This window comes from Acanthopagrus latus, chromosome 13, assembly GCF_904848185.1.
Source record: "Acanthopagrus latus isolate v.2019 chromosome 13, fAcaLat1.1, whole genome shotgun sequence".
Classification (NCBI taxonomy): domain Eukaryota; kingdom Metazoa; phylum Chordata; class Actinopteri; order Spariformes; family Sparidae; genus Acanthopagrus; species Acanthopagrus latus.
The window spans coordinates 26,310,419-26,325,716 of record NC_051051.1 but is presented as its reverse complement, the minus strand read 5'-3'; the positions used below and the strand labels follow the sequence as shown (position 1 = coordinate 26,325,716).

General features: G+C 39.1%; 3 protein-coding genes across 7 annotated transcripts in view; 2 read left to right on the top strand and 1 right to left on the bottom strand.

Annotated features, from left to right (window-relative positions):
- slco2b1 (solute carrier organic anion transporter family, member 2B1) overlaps nucleotides 1–13,738 on the bottom strand; it is a 41,802-nt gene extending 28,064 nt beyond the window's left edge. The window contains exons 1-2 of one of the 2 annotated variants that reach the window (XM_037118657.1): nucleotides 13,602–13,738; nucleotides 378–474 (exon numbers count right to left, since the gene is read on the bottom strand). The gene's annotated coding sequence lies outside the window, so the exon portion shown is untranslated. The remainder of the gene's footprint in view (nucleotides 1–377; nucleotides 475–13,601) is intronic. The other variant, XM_037118658.1, reaches the window with a different exon arrangement.
- On the top strand, nucleotides 7,357–10,814 carry or115-15 (odorant receptor, family F, subfamily 115, member 15). Of its 3 annotated transcripts, none has more exons than XM_037118667.1 (3): nucleotides 7,357–9,113; nucleotides 9,376–9,669; nucleotides 9,748–10,814. In XM_037118667.1, the coding sequence occupies exons 2-3, from the start codon at nucleotides 9,380–9,382 to the stop codon at nucleotides 10,319–10,321; spliced, it is 864 nt and encodes a 287-aa protein (XP_036974562.1). In that variant the 5' UTR covers nucleotides 7,357–9,113; nucleotides 9,376–9,379; the 3' UTR covers nucleotides 10,322–10,814. The 3 variants fall into 3 exon arrangements, with proteins under 3 accessions (XP_036974562.1, XP_036974563.1, XP_036974560.1); XM_037118668.1 differs by having other exon boundaries at nucleotides 9,376–9,430; nucleotides 9,535–10,807; XM_037118665.1 differs by having other exon boundaries at nucleotides 9,376–10,809.
- Nucleotides 10,935–13,814, top strand: LOC119030796 (olfactory receptor 52N5-like). Of its 2 annotated transcripts, none has more exons than XM_037118663.1 (2): nucleotides 10,935–12,117; nucleotides 12,868–13,814. In XM_037118663.1, exon 2 carries the CDS (start codon nucleotides 12,870–12,872, stop codon nucleotides 13,812–13,814), a length of 945 nt encoding a protein of 314 aa, XP_036974558.1. In that variant the 5' UTR covers nucleotides 10,935–12,117; nucleotides 12,868–12,869. The 2 variants fall into 2 exon arrangements, with proteins under 2 accessions (XP_036974558.1, XP_036974557.1); XM_037118662.1 differs by having other exon boundaries at nucleotides 10,939–12,117; nucleotides 12,557–13,814.
- The last annotated feature ends 1,484 nt before the right edge of the window (nucleotides 13,815–15,298 follow it).

Sequence of the window (15,298 nt, the reverse complement as noted above, 5' to 3'; positions counted from 1 at the left end):
TGTACTTGTATATAAAATATAAAACTTGTTGAGTCCTTTGCCTTTTAAAAAAACACATGTATCCATTATTACTCTGACTTCAGGGAGAAGTTTACATTATCATACACGTACATACAAGTAAGTCAGTAAATACTTCTCAGTCACGCCTGCAAAAACCAAAACAGCAGCAGCTTCCATTCATGAATCACAACAGCAGATCTGTCAGGATTCAACTCAGCAGTCAATAAATCAGCTGATGTGACACTTTGCATTGTTTGAATTTACTCTGTGAAGAAAAAACAACCAGAAACTTTCTGGCTTTTACAAACCAGCTCTAATGAGGCAGATTTGTCCCAGTAAGAAGGCAGAAGAGACAGAAATGACTTATTCAGACTCACTGTGAACGCAGCAGCTCGCCTCAGATCACAGAATCACAGATCTCCTCTCGTAGTGTTTCACCAAAACCATTGAGTCCGTCCAGCAGCTGACACAGTTCTGTTGGCCCACAGAGGAGGGAGGAGGGAGGAGTGAAGGGGAGGAACTGGAATTTGAACCGTAAGTGTTGAAGAACTTGAGTATGTGAAAAGAGAAAAGGAGGAAGGAGGAAGGTGAGCAGCAGGAAGGTTTTTAGACCCACGGGTATAATCTTCCAGCCTGAGAACAGAACAAAACCCAACTGAATCTGATTTAAGAAGGTTGATTGTTCTCCGTCTTTAAGTTTCTTTTACAAGGACAAGAACAGTGCAAATCATGAATCTTGGATCAAACGTGACACTCTGCCACGCCTCCCCTCCCATGTATTATTTTACATACATATATATTTGCAAACTATCTCCATTTAAAATTTGCTGAAGTAGCTTCTGCAGCTCCTGTTTGCAGTGTGTCCATGGATGGATTTCTGATTTCAAAGCAAACCAATCAGCAGAACTACACCTCTGCAAAACCGCAGATGAGCTCAAACTTTACGTTTCTTTCAGTTCAGTTTGAAATCTGTCTCTCGTCACAGCGCTGTGCTCACGGTCCGGTAAGGTTTAGTCACAAAAACGACTTGGTCAGAGTTGGAAAACATCTTAGTTGTTTTGTTACAAACACGGCTGGAAAACGTCCCGAGGTCTCGTGAAAACAACCCACCTGGTTTTGTTGCCACAGAAAAGGCTGCAAACGGGCTGGTAGAACTGTCCAGACTTCACAGCCACAGACACAACAGTAAACTACGGTAAAGTGGATAAAATGATAAATCAATGATTGTGTTAATAGTTTATTAAATATATTACAACTTGTTTTTATTACTTTATTATCTTCTTTATTGAATTGATTATTCTATTCTATTCTGTTATGAAGAGAAGGAAAAATCAGTGTTGTCCCCACATGTTAGAAATAAACTGTGACGAAGAAAAGCAGCAACATTATCAAATATTTACACTCATTTTCTTGTGGTTGACTGATTGATTAATGAACAAACAATGACTTTAATAATAAATAATAAACAGCGGGCAGACAAAACAGCCCGAGATGTGCCGGGACAGACGGGACGGATCATCAATAATCGATGAGGTGAATGTTGAACGAGGAGAGAAGCAGCAGGCGAACTGAGCGACTGAAACACAACAACTCATTTCATCTGCTGACTTTTTGGACATTTGCTCTGAACTGGAAACAGTTTGACCATCTGACTTCAGGACAGTAGAGGAAATCTGACGGTTGTGTGGTTCTGTGAGCAGCAGGTGGCGCCAGAGTCACATGAAACTCTGGATCCTCCTCAGTTTGTGTCTCGTGTCACATTTACCTCCGTATGTGAGGAGTTACTGCTGATCAGAGGTGGAAGCACATTAACTTTCACTTGACTCGTGCATTTCTGATCATTGCCACTTTATACTTTACACTAACCCACTACATTTATCTGACAGCTTCAGTTATTGGTTACTTGTCTTATTTGGACAGAGGAACATAAAATGTGCACTGACAGAAAGTCATGAAGCATCGAAGGTGAAACACTGCTGAAGATCACAATACATTTATCAAAAACTTATGGAAATGTTTGTTTTTTTACGTTTTGTGACGTACAAATATGTAGAATCTCTATTTATTTCTAATTTGTGCAGATACTTTGCACAGGAAGTCAATCAATTGTAGGAAGTCAGGGTCATTCACAACACAATGCAGAACAATAGGTGTTTCCTTTTTGAAGGCAGTCGATCAGTTTCAGTTTTGTCTCTCAAAGGGAGAAAGTTTGGGCTCCTCTGACTGAGAGGCACAACGAGGCCAACTAGAAACTAGAATGAGCCTCATTTCATCAAACTCTCATCATCGTGGTTTTTTTTCCCACCACATCAAACTCTGATTAAAACTCTGACATGTGCAGTGAAGCTCAGACGTTACAGTGAAGGAACAAGAGTCACAGCGGATGATTATTCTTGTCATTCCATCTGTTATTCTCTCCATGATCAGGTAGTTTAGAAAATGGTGAAAAATGTCCATCAGTGTTTCGTCCTCAAATGTTGTTTTGGCCACAACCTACAGATATTTAGTTCAGTGTCACAGAGGAGGAAAGAAACCAGAAAATATAACATCTAACAAACTGACACCAGAGACTTTAAACTTAGAATACTTAAATCAATTCATTGATAATCAAAATATTTCCTGAATAACGTAATATTTGACATGGACTTGATCAATCGTTGCAGCGCCATGTCAGGACATTCCTGCTCCCTTTAGCAGTTACATCTTTTTATTTTCAGGAAACTACGTACATGTTTCTCCTGAGTTTGATCGGAACAGAAAAAAAGACAAATTCAAACACAAGAAAAGGTCCGACTTCAGAGTGATGTAAACCTCAGATGAGATCCCCGTCGTCTATTTGAGACATTTTTCAAAAAATGACCCAGTTGCTTCAATAAATGTTTCTATTGTATGTTTTTGTATGTTTAAACTTCAGCTTCATGTTTTAGCTGTTCTTGTAATGTCATGTTGTGCTGTACTTAGTTGAAAATGCTGGAAAATTACCAGACAATGACTTAGGAATCCCACAAACACAGCTGCAACATGTTAGTGGTATGAAGCGTTCTCAGACGGTGGTCTCTCACCCATCTAGTCTCCCTGTGATGACACACAGTCATGTCTGCCTTCTGTTTACATCCACTAAAACAGAACCAAGTTCAACATGAATCCCTGAAAAATAAACCACAGAATTCAGAAGGCGTTTTTAGCTCTGATGGTGTTTCCGCAGTTTACAACGTTTTCCACAACTTCCTGGAAAAAAAACCCAAATTGGAAGCTTTTATCTGCTGAGACGTCTGAAAACAACTGAGTAAAAACCAGAAGTGCCTCAAATCTGGAACATGATGACTGAGGTGAAACAAGCTGTTTTTTTTCAGATGTGAGTGAAGCTGCAGGTGGAAGAGGCCCGCGGACAGAAACATCGCGGCTGCTTGTTCTGGAATATCACTTCACTGACGTCAAGATTGTTGACTCAGATTTTTGTTGCAGGTTTCATCTGATTTTTCAAAATGTTTCAAGATTAATTCTCAGATTTTGTCAGCGGCAGTTACGAGACCAAAGAAAACATCATCCAACACATTAAAACAGACACCAGATTAGATTTACACTTTCTTCAAATGTCTACAAAACATGGCTTCATGTATAAAAAAAATTAGAGTCCCAACTTTTGGTCGTGTACATCTGAAACACACATAACTATCTGACCAGACAGGGCAGGTGGGAGATCTCATACCTCCAAGATTGATGACAAATCTCCTCAAAACTGCTGTAATTCATTAAGTCATTACTTAACTGAGCTTGTAACGTGATCACATTAATTCCAGATCTGCTCATTAAAGGTCAACTAGTGTGAAATTTGAGTTTTGAGTCTCAGTCTAAACTTGTCAAATACTTAATAAAGACGCTTTGTGTTACAGACTATAAACTGATAACTCAACTTGTTGGTTAATGACTTGATGATGGATATTAGCAGGCAATGTGTTGATGTGTGAATGTATATAAAGTGTTTACATATGTGAAGTCTGTGCTGGACCGGCTTACATAGAAGCTTCAGCTGATGAAGTGTGAGACAATATGAAAAATACAGGTCAAGATTTTTGCCGGCAAAAACAATTAACTACTAGATGACTGTGTCACAGAAAGGACACGGGATATTGTTTCGTCTTCGTCTGTCCAGTGATAGTGGTCACGTACTCGAGGTGTCGGGTTCATTTCTCTGGCAGGTTCTTCAAAACCCAAATACCAGAATAAATGTTAATTAAGTAGATTCGTGCAAAACAAAAGACAAGTTCAAACTGAACATCATTCATGTGACGACATTCATGACATCACCCATTTACAATCACCACGCTAATGGAATAATTCACTGATTAGCTTTTCCTCAGAATTGATCACAGTCTTAAAGTCTTAATGAACAAATGAACAAATAAACGTGACTAAAAGCGATGTGCCTTTTTCTGTGAGGACTTTTCCTTCTTTGTTTTAGATAAACAATCTGTTTATGCTCATAACAAGGTTTGGCATAGTTTCTGTTTTCGGCTTTTTAAATATTTACTGGAGGTTAAAATATTACTTCATCTATATTGGTTGTAGTTAACTGGCATTACTGGTGGCATTATAACTGTGGCATCAGCACAATATGAGGCAACATTCTGCTGTTCACCTTTCAGAATCTGGTGACACAAATATAAACAGAAACTAGCTTTATTTTTCAGACCAGCCCGACATTTGAGTTTGGAGTTCTTCTGTGTGAAGAAATATAGAAACAAAAGTGTTACTTGAGAAACTTGCATGATGTAACTTTTGTGACTTCTTCGTGTTTGTTCAGTTTGAACCCTGGAGGCGCTCACTGTGTTTGTTTGTGGTTAGAAAGTCAAAGTTTGTTTGGACTGTTGCATGTTGGGAGCTCAGGGGACCACACTGCCCCCTGGTGGTCCATCAGTTTCATCACTGTGTGTTTCAGTTACCACAGCAGCTAATAATGAGTGTTAATGATTCTGAGACAAACGTGATCATTAATGAGGTCCACAGTGAGCTGCTTCTGAACAAAACACTTATCAACAGTTTCTGGTAATCAGTCCCGTGGGAGCGAAGAATGAGAGAGAGGGACACTAATAGATGTTTATCAGAGATCAGAGGATGACGCTGACTCCTGGGATCTCATCACAGCAAAACTTCTGCCTGCTGACTTTCTACCATCCACTGAGAGTAAGAAAGCAATTTATCAGTTAAGTTTGATAAAAATCACTGAAACACCACTGCAATGTACTGAAAACATGCTGACATGCCAGCGGTCAGCAGGTGTGATGTTCTTGGACGTGATCACCATCTTAGTTTAGCATCTTAGCATCTCTAGCACGCTAATAAGAAGCACTTAACACAAAGCTGAGGCTGATGGGAAAATCATTAAGTTTGCAGGTATTTGATTATAAACCAAAGTGCTGAACACAATAAAATGTTGACCTGATGACGGTGGCGGGTTGTGTCAAAATTCACATGAATTAAAAATTCAATCCATCTAAAAGTTGTTGAACCATTTAGTCAAAAGTGATAAATGACAGGGAAATATTCAAACCAGTGTTACCCAGTGTCAGGTGAGCTAATACCAAGTAGCCTAGCTTAGCACAAAAGGCTGATTATGACAGGTAAATACAGCACATGTGCAAAAAAATCTGGAAGATATTCTTTTGAAATATCCTCTTTGCCACGTACATTTCAGAACGCATGCAATTTTTAAAGATGGCTCCTTTTTGTCAGGGTCAGTGTTCAGGCTGAATTTCATGATGCTGGTGTCAGATCACAGGTTTTTAACTCTGGAAAAGTTCAAATTTAAACACCAGAAATCTTTTTGTATGTCTGAAACATTTTTAAGTGTAGGGTGAAAATATGCAACAATAAACAACTTTTATTAGAAACGATGCGGCCTACTAAAATGATCATTTCATTTTCACGAGTGACTGATTATGAAGAAGTGCGCTGGCCTTCTTGTAGGACAGTAACTTCATCGGAGAGAGTCGAGGTCAGAAGAGACCATTTAACTGATGTTGAGACAGTGTAACAAAAACATCTGCCCGAAAATATGACTTTAAGAAAAACGTGTTCCTGACCTAGTTGACACTGATATGGCAGCCATCTTGGTTATTGGTGACTAATGGATTTTATCAAAAGAACATTCGACAGATGATTATTATCATCCAAATAATTAAGATTTGTTTAAAACTAAGCATTTAACACTTACATTGTTGGTAAACAAATATTTTACTGCATCACAGATAGGACACATCTCCAGAGAAAGAGAGCGGCTCCCTGTCCAACAGTCCCTGAACGCCTCACTGTGGTGTTTATGGTAATTCTATTAACCTGCTGGTCACTGAGACTCATGGGAGCTTCGGGTCCACCAGGAAGCTCATTACAGCCCCACAATCACATAGAGCAGCAAAACACACATCTGAAGACCGTTTCACACCACAGAGGATTACAGCAAGTGGCCACAATATGAATAATTCACAACTCAGCAGCTCAACTACATCAACTACAGTTTTTGGAGGAAAGTGTTTTATTTTAACTCAACATAGAACATAAAATGTTGAGCATGATCATCAGCTTGTTCGTGCAGTGTTTGTCTTGATGGGAATTGATCGTTCAAACAACTTCAACACTTTAAAGGACAAGGACGCTTGTACCCACTGCTGCTCTCCTGGTACGCATTCTGTTGCATTTCGCAGTTTGCCGGTTTCAGTTTCTATGCAAGTGTGTAAGTGAGAAGCTTTTGGCCAATCAGAGCGCTGCATTTTAACACCCTCACCCACCTGCTCCTCCCAGCCAAATGCTCCGTGCATTCAATTCAATTCAGTGCCTCAAACAAGCCAGGGAGGCTGCTTGCTGTCACGTAAAGGTAAAATAAAGACGTTGAGTTTACTCGAGTTACCGTTCATCGATGTCGTGTGTGTGCTACAAATAGTAGACTAACCGTAACGTTTCCCCGAATCCATTACTGCTGCATACAAAACTGTAGGCTTGCAGGCCATGGCAGCAGAACCGCCTCATAAAAGGTTCGGAAACCTCAAAGGTTTCTTGACAACGATCGGGGAGATGGCTTTGCCTCCACATGTCCAGGCTACACCATCATGCGTTCTGCACCGTGTGCAAGACAGACCTTGACATCAGTCACCAAGATCTGAGCACAGTCCCACACACAAATACTCCCCGGCCCCAAAACATAATGATATTGAAAATAAAAGGATGATAAGAAAAAACATTTCATAGTGTAAATGGGTTAGCCTATCACATGAAATGTCTAAAAACTAGAAGGTTTTAGGCAGGCTAGGTGCTGATTCACTTAAGATAAATACATAGAATAATTACAGAACGGGATTTAAGTTTCAGTTGGGTTATTTCTTTTTTATTCTCATTGAATTTATGAGCATTAAAAATGACCATGACATCATAACAGGGAGTCCAGCTGTGACAAGATGCATAGCACAGACCTATTGTCTATGCCAATGTGATGGCAACTGACACAATAGGCATTTAATCCACTAACACCCTTTAAAAGCCTTTCTGAAATGATCTGACCCATGTTATTTATTAGCCTATAATTGTGTCTCCGCCAGGCTTAAATCTTGTGCTTTTGTAGTAGTTGCTCTAGGCCTATTTAAAGTTGGTGCTGTGAAAGTAAATTATTACTTAGACTACTTCATTTCCCTTCACCCGGCCTTCCCACTGTTCCTAGCTCAGATATGGCTGCCAGCCAAATAGGTTTTAAAAAACAATGGCAATCAAATCAGTGACACAACCAGAGGATGCAGTCAGAAACTTTTCCATGCTGCTGGGATAAGTTGTTTCATTGTCAGCTACTGATTGACCTGAAGTATTTTGAAACTAATGAAAAAGTTTTGTAAGATTTCCAAAAAGTATGTCTATTTTTTTTTTTCTTTGGTCAATCTAACTACTTCTCATGATTATTACTACAGATTGGGCCACGAGGTTAGCTAACAATGCAGAATGTATCCAATTCATACTCAAGGTGCACATTTTCTAATGAATTAATCAATTAATCTAATTAGCAAAACCATTTGCATTGCATTCAGTCTAGAGGTCTGGGGCCTTGGGGGCAGTTGCCCTTCTTGCCTAGCTGCAATAAAGCCTCGCCTGAATGCTCTATTGTACAAATCCCAAATATAGTATTCAATGTCATAAAACCAGAGATATGGTTTTACATGGTTGAATAACATTATATAAAAATACATTCTATCCATCTTTCAAAAGGCAGGGATGACAATGCAAAAACATAAAAATAAAGATTATATAAAATGTAGAGCAAGAAGGAGAACGCCAACAACACCTCGTGCAAAGATCACTTATTCTGTCCTTCTGTGATTTTAACCTTCATGTAGCTGTGGTTGGAACAAAGTTGTAAGAAAAGTCATGATGTACAAGTATTTTGATGTCTTGAGAACGCCGGGGAAACCCAAACTGAGCAGGACGAGCAGGAGCTTGTTGATTCAGCTCTGCTGGTGTCGGGTGGGAGGTTGCGGTCAGCTGAGGCATATGGTTGTAATAAACGCATTGTGGCGGTAACAACAGCAAACACACCCTGCTGGTCAAACGCTGAGGTCTTATTTACATTACACTCACGGCTCAGACTGAAAAGAATCATCTGACTTTTAGTCATGTCGCCGTTACTGAATGCCCTGCAAACGTGTATTCATCCCTGACACACATGCAAAAAGTGGGAAAAAACTCCCCAAACCTGTGATTTTTCTAAATCACATTGCATCACTGGTCTAGTGCAAATAGAGCTTTGGGTTAATTCTGGCTAACTTGACTTGAGGGACCACTGGACAATATGTGGCTGATGTAGACTGACAGACCGCTTTCACCTCATTACTGTGGCTTCATTCTCACAACAAAACACCAGGAAGTAGGTTAGATTTGACAATAAGACACAAATCAAATGCATCCCGAACAACAGCACAGTGTCTGTGACTCCTTTTGTTGTTGGATGGTCTCCATGATGACCATCTTGACAACCTGAAATTACATCACCATGACTGAACCTCTTTATAAAAGTTGACACAGAGGTTGAAGCCTCCTGTCAGATAAACTCAAACTAAAACGATAGTGGAAAAGAAAAGGTAATATATGAAAGTTTTTCTTCTAAGTTATGTTTATATTGTTAATGACTGAACTATTTCAAATAAATCTAAGTTAAATTGTGGCCTGGCAACATTCGGTCTTAAAGCCTTAAAGTTTTCTCGTGGATAACTTTCTGTGGTCAAAAAGCTCTTCCTCCTCTGTCTGTATTTACAAAACTGTTAATCATAGATCTTGTAAATGGTCACTAATAGATTGAACTTTAAACATGTGAACAATCAGCTTTTGTTTCTTTTGTTTCAGGCTGATGGAAAACTACACTTTAAACAGCTTTACCCTCCAGCTGGAAGGATTGAAGGTCACTGAAGTTTCTGTGTACCCCGTGTTTTTCTTTTTCTTTTTTTCCTACCTGGTTATTATACTAGCCAATGTGGGGATTGTAGTTCTGGTTTTCATTGACAGGAACCTTCACCAGCCGATGTATCTGCTGTTTTGCAACCTGCCAGTCAATGACATTATTGGGAACTCTATCATGGTGCCTCGTTTGCTCTCCGACATTTTGCTGCCTCCGTCTGAGCGTCTCATCAGTTATTATGAGTGTGTAGTTCAGGCTTTTTCCACACACATGTTTGGCACTGCTTCTCACACTGTGCTCATGATTATGGCCTTTGACAGATATGTGGCCATCTGTGATCCTCTGCGCTATGCTGCCATAATGACCAACAAAATGGTGATCAGGCTGACAGTTTCTGCCTGGGGAGTGGCCTTGGTTCTGGTCGGGATTCTTCTCGGTCTGACCATACGGCTGAACCGATGCAGGACGATGATCACAAACCCTTTCTGTGACAATGCCTCCTTGTTTAAACTCTCCTGTGAGAATGTGTTTATTAATAATATCTACGGCCTCACCTTCACTGTCGTCCTGTTCACCTCTTCTATAGGCACCATGGTTCTCACTTACACAAAGATTACAGTCGTCTGTCTGACCAGTAAGAACAAGTCTTTGAACAGTAAAGCTCTAAAGACTTGCAGCACTCATCTCTTTGTATATCTCATTATGTTTTTATGTGGGATGCTCATCATCCTCCTGCATCGCTTCCCTCAGTACTCAGACTACAGAAAACTCTCTGCCATTCTGTTTCACATCATCCCCGGCAGCCTCAACCCCATTATTTACGGTGTGCAGTCTAAGGAGGTGCGGAAATTCTTGTCAAAGCTATTTGAGTCCAAGAAAACAGTGCCATCGTAATAAAGATGATTTCAAAGGTTCTGTCTAAACAAATACAATTCTTTTTACATATATTCCACTCCAAAACAGTTTTGTTATCATGCTGTTGTCAATACAAATGTCAAAAAGTCATTTAGAAAAATGTGCTTGTCTGTCCTCACTTTTGAAGACGGGTGTATTACTTAAATATTGACATGGAGGCTGATGGGTCAAGACTGTATACAAATATTAATAGATTATTGGCCTCTGAATCAAAATATTTTCTCAAACATTTTATTGTGATGATGATTCTGGTTTTTCTTCTATATCATTTTATTCTTGATTTGGACGATGCCCCTCGCCTCTCCTGTCACATCTGCTTCACTTCTGCTGTCATGCTTTAGTATTTTTTTTAAGATAAAAAATGAAATACAATTAAAAGGATTAAATGAACACTCTCACTATTGATGACACTCACTATCCACTTAATACCAAGGAAATATCATGCGTGTGTTTTGTGTGAGTTGTTCTCATGGTGGATCTGTTGCATTAATTTGATGTATATCTGTGTGCACATTATAACTATACAGATTAAAAAAGAATGCGTACAAATATTTTATTGTGTATATTGTTAATCCACTATGCTATTCTGTGGTTTGCACAAAGGTATAAGAAAAGTCACAATATAAAAGTAGTTTGACACAGTAAGAATAAAATGATACACAGTGTGAAAACTTGCAGGTTAAACAGGAGACATATTAAATCATATTGATATTTTCTTCACTTAAGAGAATACATTAAATTATTTTTGCAGGGATGATGTTGAGATCTCTCTCTTGTTGGTCAATTATATTTCACAGAAGAGTTGTAAATATCGATCCCACGTCAGTATGGTAGGCTTTATGAATTTGTGAAAATATATTTAAATCTCTTTTAGGTATTAGGTTTATTATAAGGCTATCAGTTTATATATTTGTGTGTTTTTTTTAGTTTGACTGCTTGATCCATTCCCTGTTTTGTTTTTTTTTGTCCTAATCACACAACAATTTATATGACTGTCAGATGTGACACTGCTGATGTTGTTGTATGCAGTGTGCAATCGTCATGTTTGTCATGTGTGTCTTAAATGTTGTTAAACTGAAAAATGAAAAATAAAGTTTGATAAACAATTTATATTTATATATTTTTCATCATCCACAAATTCATTGAGTATGAAGAGTACAGTATCACAAGATATTGGTATTGGTAGATTTCAAAATCCCTCTGTTGGTTTATAAAGCACTGAATGGTTCATGGCCAAAATACATTTTGAACCTGCTGCTTCCTTATAAGCCATCCAGGTTTCTGCTTTTAGTCCCTACAGTCTTACAGCTGAAGACCTGTTTGTTTGTCTGTCACTATCTTTTATTGAAGCAATTCTAAAACTTTGATCAATATCTTAAACTGGACTGTAACTGTTAGTCTTGTCTTTTTTAAAACCACTCTAGGACAGCTTCTCTTCTTCTTCTTTTTTTTCCCTTTAATTTAAAAAAAAAAATCTTTTAATGTTATTTCATGCCCCTGTAAAAGCACTTTGAGTTACCTTGTGTCTGAATTGTGCCATATAAATACACTTGCCTTGCCTCCTGTTTGTTTTAATAGTACTGAAGTTCATTCTTTCTGCCACCATTATTACATCACTACTACAGAGACTCACTGATGAAGCTCAGTCACTGGTTGCCAAGTGACAGTTTACCTGTCAACATGTGATGCTGCAGCTGAAGTCCAACAGACCCTTAAATAAAAGTGTGTGCTGGTTCAGTTCTTGTTGGATGGAGGATGGTGCACGGATACATGAGGTAATATTATATTACCTATTATTATAGGTATAACAAACATGCTGCAATTGTATAAATATTGTGTAATGTTTTTTAACAGCAGCATTAATGTTGACAGCTGTCAGATTGTCATTTATACTTTCAGATCCACTATTCAACCTGTTTGTAATTTTTCACCTCTGTGGGGTTGATGAAACTTTGATCTCTGACAAATGTGACAAAATTCAATTGACTTGCTGTCATTGTTTTCTGGCTCTTAAATGTTTCCTAGCTGTAACTAGGGAAGCACTAATCAGCCAAATCAGTTCCCCTCAAATTTACAATTGGTATAACTCACTTAACAGAAATAATTGTGATTGTTCTATGTAACATGGAAAGTCCCTTTCAGCCTTCATTGTCAGTAAGTTTTAAATCGGTTTGAAGATTTTAATGACTACATTTATGCCTTATGATGCCTCAGTTCTCAGAGGGAGTTCAGACCTGGAATCAACAGGTGTCTCAAGTGACCACTTCAGATCTGCTCTCACTTCCCTGCTCTACATGCAAATATACATGTAAATCACTGGGACAAACAGACGCATCATATTTTTTATACAAAGAAGTGTGTAAGTTTGTACACACTGTTTGTATATCTCAGGGAAGATTTGCATATTACACAGGTATATGCACACAGATCCATCGATCCTAAACAGCATTTCTATTGTAATTCATCTCATTCATTGCAAGTGACACATTTTCCTAATCTCTAGTCGTGTTTTTTTTTTTTTACAGACATGGAGAACCAGACTTTCAGTGAGGATCTTATACTTCTGGAGGGATTAAAAGTCTCCACCCAGTCCTCCCTTCCTGCCTTCATCTTCCTCTTGCTCATCTATATCTTTGCTGTGGTGTCCAACATTAGTCTTGTCAGCTTGATCTTTACCACCAGGCGCCTCCACCAGCCCATGTATCTGTTCTTCTGCAACATGAGTATTAATGACATTTTTGGGGCCTCGATCATCACACCGCACATACTGAGAAACATTTTCACACCACCTTCAGAGCGAGTCATTGATTATAATAGCTGTGTCATTCAGGCCTTCTGTGTTCACCTCTATGCGGGCGCCAGTCACACCATACTCATGATTATGGCCTTTGACCGCTATATGGCCATCTGCAAGCCTCTTCAATATGCCACCATCATGACCAAGACGATGGTGGTGAAGCTGTCGGTGGGAGCCTGGACAGCAGCTCTTTTCTTTGTAGCAATCCTCTTGGGTCTCACTATACGCTTGTCACGCTGCAGGCGAGTTATATTCAGCCCATTCTGTGACAATGCCTCTTTGTTCAAGCTGTCCTGTGAGAGCATCCTCATCAATAACATCTACGGACTCTGCTACACTGTGGTCCTGCTGGGCTCCTCCACTTGCAGCCTAACTCTCACCTACTTGAAAATTGCTTCAGTGTGTCTGCGCAGTAAGAACAAGGCATTGAACAGCAAAGCGCTGCAGACTTGCACCACCCACCTGGCCGTGTACATCTTCCTGATGGTGTCATGTTTCGCCATCGTCATCCTGCACCGTTTCCCCCACCTGTCAGAACATGGTAAGGTCGTGGCTGTCTTAGCTGAAGTGACACTGCCTGCTTTTAATGCGGTTATCTACGGCCTGCAAATAAAAGAGATAAAGCGGAGGATTATTACTTTGTTCAAAAACAGTAAAGTGGCTCTGATGACTTGATATTCTGCAAGTGAGACATATTGAAAGTTTACGATCTTAATATTTGAAGAAGTATTAAAGCCTCAGCAGGCGTGTGGCAGCATCTGATCCATCCATGTGTCAGTATTTTTTGTATTTTCTAAGTATTTTGCTGTCTTCAGGAAGCTTCTGGTCATCAGCCTCTTGGCAATAATAGCGGCAGGTTAAGAGCTTAAAACATAGTGACTCAGTTACATCATTGTCTCCATCTCTTTTCTCTGCTCTCTGTCTGTCAGAGGCTGCAGGCCTGTGTTTCTGTTTGAACAACAGTGTGGCTGAGCTACACACACACACAAAGGCAGAGCAGAACAGACAAACAGCGGCCATTCAGCGTCTTTCTCCAACCCAATCATCGGAACTAATGCCTGCTGAGTACGTTTCAGAAAAACCAAAGATTAGTTTTAGCTTTATGTTCCTTTATGATGCAACTTCACGTTAGTTTAGGTTAAACCTTCTATCTCTCTCTTGTCACAAACCTGTCCTTATGATGTGCTTCGTTTTACGCATGAAACCACTTTGTTAAGATTATGAAAAAAATCACTGATGCTTAGTGCTCACAAGTGGAAGCCGATGGACAGCTTGTATCTGATGTTGAACTTTTAATGTGAAGATGAACTGTGAAGAATCATTCCATGTGTGTATTCAAGTTTATGTAAATAAGTGTATTTATAACTTATAGGATAAAAACTGTATGCATGGTCTATGTTTGTGTAGCATGAAGGAGTTCCACCCCATTGTTGCATGAGGAAAAAAATATCTCACCTTAAAACTCTAATGTGTATGATTTCATATGGTATAATAATGAATGATGTCATATGACATGTAATTGTATTATAAAATGTAAACATTGATATATATGTCTATATATATTATAATATATTGTAATGTAGAGTTTAATTTCATACCTAATATATTGTAACATAATGCGTTATAACGTACTGGGTTGTAAGGTATGGTAACGTAAATGGAAACACAATTTTTAGCTAAAGTTGAGGAGGTGGACCACATCTCCATCACTCCCCATCCTGTCATGTGACCATGTGAGTCTCATCGCCCTTCATGCCTGCCTCTTCTCTTTTCTTGTGCATGAACATGGAACCTTTTCACTTCTTAATTTAAACCATGTCACAGTCTCAAGTGTTTAAAGAAAACCCCACTGATCATCCAAGATGGACTTTGTCCACATCAAGACAGTTCTGGGTTTAAATGCCGCGGGGGCAGGCCCTTCTGTGTGGAGTTCGCATGTACAGGTACAAGAGCCCCATACATGCTACTGAGTCACATTTTCATTTGCCGTGATAACATTCACAGAAGTTGGATCAGCCTGTGATTGCACTGTTTTACTGATTGTGATTCTGAATCATCCCCTCAGTGGTTTGATAATTTTGGTTGCCACTGACTGCTGTTATGTCATTTTGCTCTAAACAAATTATAAAATGTAGATCAGTAAATACGTTCAACTTAAA

Excerpts from the sequence above, each read along its gene's own strand:
- or115-15 (XM_037118665.1), top strand. The coding sequence starts at position 9,380 with ATGGAAAACTACACTTTAAACAGCTTTACCCTCCAGCTGGAAGGATTG.
- LOC119030796 (XM_037118663.1), top strand. The coding sequence starts at position 12,870 with ATGGAGAACCAGACTTTCAGTGAGGATCTTATACTTCTGGAGGGATTA.